General features: G+C 37.0%; 1 protein-coding gene across 10 annotated transcripts in view; it reads right to left on the bottom strand.

Moving 5' to 3' along the window:
• rgs3a (regulator of G protein signaling 3a) overlaps positions 1 to 7073 on the bottom strand; it is a 185604-nt gene that overhangs the window by 23391 nt on the left and 155140 nt on the right. For 9 of the 10 annotated variants that reach the window (XM_084114347.1, XM_084114350.1, XM_084114353.1 and 6 more), the window contains one exon: positions 109 to 179. In XM_084114347.1, the coding sequence (XP_083970473.1) occupies positions 109 to 179 (71 nt within the window). Of the gene's footprint in view, positions 1 to 108; positions 180 to 265; positions 395 to 7073 lie in introns of those variants that run through there. The other variant, XM_084114348.1, reaches the window with a different exon arrangement.

The following is a 7073-nucleotide window of genomic DNA, read 5'->3' as shown; positions in this document are numbered from 1 at the left end:
GAAGAAGAGAGATTTTCTAAGAGCCCATTTCAATATTTAAAAACATAAGTATAACTAATGACCAACACACACACACACACACGCAGAGAAACTGTAAACGGGACTTACAGGTTTTTGGACTTCTTCTTCTTGGCCCCGTCAGGACCCGTGTCACAGCTGCATTCAGAGCCGGCGCTCAACTGTGGACAGACAAACATTCGGCATCATCCAGGGACCAAAGCAAGGCAGGATTCCAGATCCGAAAGTAGCTAAAGTTAATCCTCACCGCCTGGTACAGGCCATGGTGTGTGTGTGAGAGTGTGTGTGAAGGAGCGAGCGACTGACCCTGATCACTGTAATCTTCAGTGTGTGAGAGTGTGTGCATATGTGATGGCCTCCAGCCATGCCCAGGATTACAGCGAGGGGCTCAGACCGTGGTGGAGTCACATTACACACACACACACACACACACACACACACACACACATTGCACTTCCTCCCCTCACCGGGATATTACAGGCTGAAAACGGGGGAGGGGGAGGAGAACGTCAGTCTAAAGGTTTGAGACCACTCTGTATGTAGCCTTTGTGTGTGTGTGTGTGTGTGTGTGTGTGTGTGTGTAATGGCACATAACAATGGCAAGTAAATTGTTAGGGACTGCATAACCAAGCATAGCATTAAACTATAAAGAAAAATAATATAGTGAATGATAAGAGGATCTTCTCGCCTCTGCTTTTGAACAGTTGCCGCCGGTATTTTTTACCCCGTTGTATGAAAAACAGATTCAAATGGTCTTTCCTCAAACAATTAAATTTTTTACATTCTTGATAACTGATGGTTTGGTCATTCTTTTTTTAATTGTATTTTGTATATGTTTATCTATGCATATTGTGATCTCTGATGCCTGTGTGAACATATATATATATATATATATACATAATGAAGACAGACTTCACTGCCAGTTCACTTCAGTGTTCACACACACACACACACACACACACACACACACACACACACACACACACACACACACACACACACACACACACACACACACACACACACACACACACACACACACACACACAGTTCCGTTGCAGATTATGGAAGTACCCTGTTGGATAGATAGACATCGGTCAGAGATCCAGGTCCCCTCTTGGCATGTTTTTTAAAAAATAAAAAAGTGCATATTTAAAGTTATATTATGAAAAAAGACCTGAAAAGAAAATTTTGTATGCCATTTTTGTTTCTTCAAAATGACCAGAAACACTAGTCCCCTCTTGGCATGTAGAGCGATAGTCCCCTGTTAGTAATATAGACGTGTGTGTGTGTGTGTGTGTGTGTGTGTGTGTGTGTGTGTGTGTGTGTGTGTGTGTGTGTGTGTGTCCCATCTTGACCCGTGGTCTGGACCTCTCATGTCGTGATAAACAGCTTTTCTTGGCCCTCTCAGTTAGACAAATATTTCCCCGACTGAATATCATGTTCTGTATCAAGTCCCTCGGGATTCGGCACACCTCTGGAAATTAGGCCTTATCATGCAAAAGCATTGTTTCACAAACTCTTCCGACAATAACACATTATTCTCTAGACTTGAAGGGTTTCTACTTCATTGTGGGGAATGGTGTTTTGGAGTAAGAATGAAAGTTAGAGAGATGGTTGTGAAGGGTAAGTTGTAACATGCAAATATTTTTAAATAAAATGAAACTTTCACCCACGTTACAAAACAACAACTAGAAATATCATGGCTGTCCAGATGGCGAGGGATTTAACACTACTTTACAAAGCATTTCTAGTGCACTCTATTGGTAATTGTACAATTTATTTATTTATTTATTTTAATTGTTATGCCATGTTTTATATATTTGTTTTCTAGTTTGTTCAACGATTTAGAATAAAATGTTAGTTTTTTTTACAGTTATGAATTGTAATGTTTAAAATAATAGTTAATAGTTAATAATGCATATTAGTCAATGTTATTTTATATCATTATTATAGTTTTTGATAATATTTTGAATATAGTTTTCATTTTAATTTAAGATAATTCTCAGTTTAATTAAAGTTTTAATCATTTTGTCATTTGTTTCATAATTTTTTTAAACATCTATATAGATTTTATTACACTACACGGTTACACTTTATTTCAATGGTCCATTTTAGACAATCTACTAACTACAAGTAACTTTGCAAACATGTCAACTAGCAGTCACTAGAGTATTAGTAGACGGTTAGGTTAGGGTTAAGTGTTAGTAGAATAAGTTGACATGTAGTTACAAAGTTACTTATAGTTAGTAGAATGTCTAAAGTGGACCATCAAAATAAAGTGTTACCAAGTTATAGTTTATTTAGTTTTAGTCATTTCAGTACTTCAACTTAAACTAAATCAAAATGATAAATGTTATCCTGGCAAATAGATTAAATAAAATCAAAGTTTTCTATTTTGTTTGATCTCAGTTAATGCTTAGTAATTATTATTATTATTTATTTATTTTTAAGGTTTTAGTTTTAGTTAATGGTAATAACCCTGGGTTGGAGAAATGGGTTGATAGAGGTTAGAATAAAAAGTCAAATTGATTAACAAACTAAATCCATCCATGCATTTGGATACACATTCACACTCGCACTCACAGCTACACACAATTTAGTGTCTTAACAACATGAATGCATGTGAAAAATGTAAAGTTGCAATGCTGTGGATTGGATGTTGAGATGTGGCTGATGCAGTCAAAAATGAACGGGAGCTTTCAATGGACTAAATTAATAAATCCTGGCCTACGCTAACGAAGAGAAGTATATCGATATAATAAAGATTGCAAGTTGAAAAAATCCTTCACAATGAGATTTTTATTTAATTCTGACCTTAATATATTTTCCATCATTTCTATTAGTTTCAGGTCTTCTCAGTAGTGGGTAAAGCTAATTATTATATCACACCAGGCTCAAAGATGCGACATTAAGGGGAAACGATGTGGTGAAATTAACTAATCATACTGTATTTTGCACTACATTTGCACTCTGTATATAGATTTTTTATTGTGTTATTGATTGTATGTTTATTTATTTCCCATGTGTAACTCTGTGTTGTTGTTGTTTTTGTCTTGGCCAGGTCGCAGTTGTGAATGAGAACTTGTTCTCAACTGATTTGCCTGGTTAAATATAGGTGGAAAAAAAAACTACTTCAAAATGAACAAAAACAACATAATCAAAATATCAGTAATCAGTGATGTTGTTCAGTCGTGGCTGCAAGTGAAAGAGTGAATAACAGAGTTGTCAGAACGAATGCATGGATGCAAAACAAAACAAATCTCCGACGGAGGACAACTAAGCGCTGTTTAAATATAAGGACGAGATTCAGGTGCGCTCAGGTCACCACTCAGACCTACAAAACAACACAACAACTGGGTCATAACAATTATTATTGTTATTCCAGAATTTCGAGGTTAGATGGATAGTTCTGAGCGAACCCACCCATAATACCACAGGGGTCAGAACAGTCAGCACTGGCATCACAATAACGCAACTAATCTTAGGACCTCGAATGTGGGAAGCAGGAAACCCAGATTCCCAGAGGAGCAATTTCTGTAAGATCTGATGCCAAGGGCAGGAGAGGCTGCACTGTGTTATTGATGAATTTTTCTCATTACCTCTCAGTTGTAAAATGCTTCTCATAGTGAGCTTTAAAAATATATATATATATGCCAGTTCAAATATTTCACATTCTTTTTACTCTGATCTTCTGGAGTGTGCATGCAAAAAAAAAACCTCTCTCTGACAGCACACCTATAGTGGAATGCAAAAGTTTGGGCACCCATGGTCAAAATTGATAGGTAAGCGAGTCTGTCACAGAAGAAACATTTTTGGAACACTTTAATATTCTAAAGAACACTAAAAGAACGTTTTGTGCAACGCAAAGATTCCATGGACGTTTAAAGGATAACTGTCGCCAAAATGCAACCTAGGGTCTTTTTGTGAATCTACCCGAGGCAAACTTTCATTTAAAAGCATAATTAGAATGGAAACGCCACTTTTAAGTTTGACCGTATTTCCGTTTTCGGTCAAATTGTCTTGTGAATGGGAGTGCTTGGGGCACTTCTATGATAGCATCAAAATGGCTATTTTTAAAACACTAAGAAGGCTCGACACAACATGAGACTTTGCTGGAAGTGTCACCAGGGGCTCTACACATGAACTCCAGCATTGAGAACATTGTGTGTGTACACAGAGTTTACTAAAGAGAAAGATTTTGATCAACTCACTGTAGCTGTGTGTCCGCCGGCATTCTGACAGTCAAAAATAGCCGATCTCCGAATGCAACGTAACAGGCAGGAGAGTAAAGATGGAAAGCTCCTAAAGCTTAGTTCAATATAAATTCACGGATAATTTGTTGTTTTATCGTTATCGTTATATAAGAAGCAATACTACAATTCAGAGTCAGTTCATTCACATTCGGAGATCGACTATTTTTGACTGTCAGAATGCCGGCGGACACACAGCTACAGTGAGTTGTTCAAAATCTTTCTCTTTAGTAAACTCTGTGTTCACAAACAATGTTCTCAATGCTGGAGTTCATGTGTAGAAAAGGCAATTTGACCGAAAATGAAAATACGGTCAAACTTAAAAGTGGCGTTTCCATCCTAATTATGCTTTTAAACGAAAGTTTGCCTCGGGTAGATTAACAAAAAGACCCTAGGTTGCATTTTGGCGAGAGTTACCCTTTAAGGTTCTTCGTGGAACCATAGAAGCCAATAAAGAACCTTTATATTTAAGAGTGTAGAAGATGAACTGATTTCCAGTAGGTATACAAATGAATAGGGATGCATCAATATGAACATTTTGGCCGATACCGATAACCAATAATTCTTTATATTTTGAAAACAGATGACCGATAAATTGGCCGATAAATCTAAAGCCACATTTTTATATAATTTTTGAGAGCCTGATTACAAAAAAAAACATGAACCAAGCACACAATTTTAATGTTCTCATTGTAATTTTATGTAGCCTATATGACAGACTTGCACTGCATATGTTGCACTGAAATGTATTTTCCTTTTTTGAAGGGATTCGGATCCTATTTCAAGCAATTCAAAACCATCATGTTGAACAGTGCGCATCTGAAGTGTCTCAGCTGAAGGAAATAATCCATTAATATGGCTAATAATATTAATAATCCATTAATAGCTTTCATATATCAACCAAATTTTCTTATTGGGCCGATAACGATAACATTAAAAATGATAATATATATCGGCCGATACCGATATGGTGGCCGATATATTGTGCATCTCTAAAGATGAAACATTCTGAAACTTTTTTTAAGCAAGACTAGTGTATTATTTTTGTTTTGTACAAATTCAGAGTGAGAAAAGGAAAGGAGTGCCATGCAACATTTAATGCACCCTCTCAGATCAGATCTCAGATAACCTTTACCAGAGTCTCAGACTTTATTTGTTAGGTCTATAGCTTGTTCACAGTCATTGTTTGGAAAGGTTAGATGATGCAAATTTCAATGACTTTTCAAAAGTCCCAACAATCAACATCCATGTGCTCCTCTAAGCAGCCATTTCCTCAGTTCTAATGCAATTAAGAAATGGCAGAAAACAGGAATGGTGGAGGTCAATCTGAGGTCTGGAAGCCTGAGAAAGCTTTCTGAGAGAGAACCGTTCTACTGTGAAGCGACAAATGCACAAATATGAAAACCTTTCCTGCATCCTCAGCGCAAAATGTCTGAAGTTTGCAAGTGAAAATAGAAAGTTTGGGCTGGAATGAGTAAAGGTATGACTGAAGGGAACAAAAGGACGCAGAATGTCATGAAAAGATCAATCTTTAATTGTTAAACACGAGTGTGGACAGATCATACTTTGGGCTAGTGTTGCAGCGAGTGTCACTGAGCGAAGAATGGATTCAATTAAATACCAGCAAACATCCGGAAGCAAACATCATGCTGTCAGTGAAAACGCTGGATGCTTCTACAGCAGTTTAATGATCCTAAACACACACAAAATACACAATGAACAACCTCAAGATGTGCAAGCTGGCCTCACTGCCCTCAAGTATCATCGAAAATCTGTGGATAGACCTCAAAAGAGCAAGACGGCCCAATGATTCACAGAACTCGAATCCTTTTGCAAGGAACCAGGGGCAAAAATCCTCCAGACAAAACTCTAAGCTGGCTAAAAAAAGGCATTTACAAGCTGTGATACTTGCGTTCCTAAGTACTGACCAATGCAGAGTGCCCGGGATTTTTTCTCTTTTATTATCATGGAATTGTTCAATTATTATAGGAAAAATAACTAAAAGCATTAAAGAAACGTGTCATCTTTTACGTTGTGCCTTTTGGAAATCAGGTTATCTTTTAATCACTTAGCTATTCACCATAACAGATACGATGTATATGTGTTATTTGCTGTTCCACAGAACCAAGAAATGCTGTTGTTGTTGAATCACAGCTGATTGATTTATCCTTGCGCGAGCTTGGGTTTCGATTTGTTTGGGTGTCGATTTCAAATATCATCAGTTTCTCAGAAATCACTTACTGCACCTTTAATAAGTCAAGCATCTTATTAGATAAAATATGTTACTATTTACTAGAGCTGGGTAAAAAATATCGCTATCTCGATTTTAATCGATTCTCTTTTTTTACGAACTGAGAATCGATTAGGCTAGTCATCCTGCTTTCAGTTGATGAATGAATGGAACATTGTAGCGCGCATCCCATCCAATAAATCACAATAATCTTTGTACTTTGTTACTATTGATATGAAACAAAGTCTCAGATTTCAAATTACGTCCATTTTCTTATGAAATTCATAAACATAAATAGCGTTCTGATGCTGTGGCGTGAGATTGCTCTGGCGTAGCTCAGCTCAAGAGAAACAGCAGCACGTGATCTTCTCTTCCGCCTTAATAACACCAGTTACAGCGCAAAATAAACATGAATGAGCATCTGAAAGTGTGTTAAAAGATAGAGATAACTTATCGAAATCCGTATCATGTCACGTGGAATCGCTCAATCAGTGTTTCAACCGTGGAAAGACGTCAGTAAATCAGCTTGTAAACATCGTCACATTTACCTCAGAACAATTTTAATGAACAAC

This window comes from Abramis brama (assembly GCF_963993115.1).
Source record: "Abramis brama genome assembly, chromosome: 5".
Classification (NCBI taxonomy): Eukaryota; Metazoa; Chordata; class Actinopteri; order Cypriniformes; family Leuciscidae; genus Abramis; species Abramis brama.
Note: the sequence above shows the minus strand (reverse complement) of the source record. Positions and strands in the feature narration are given on the sequence as shown.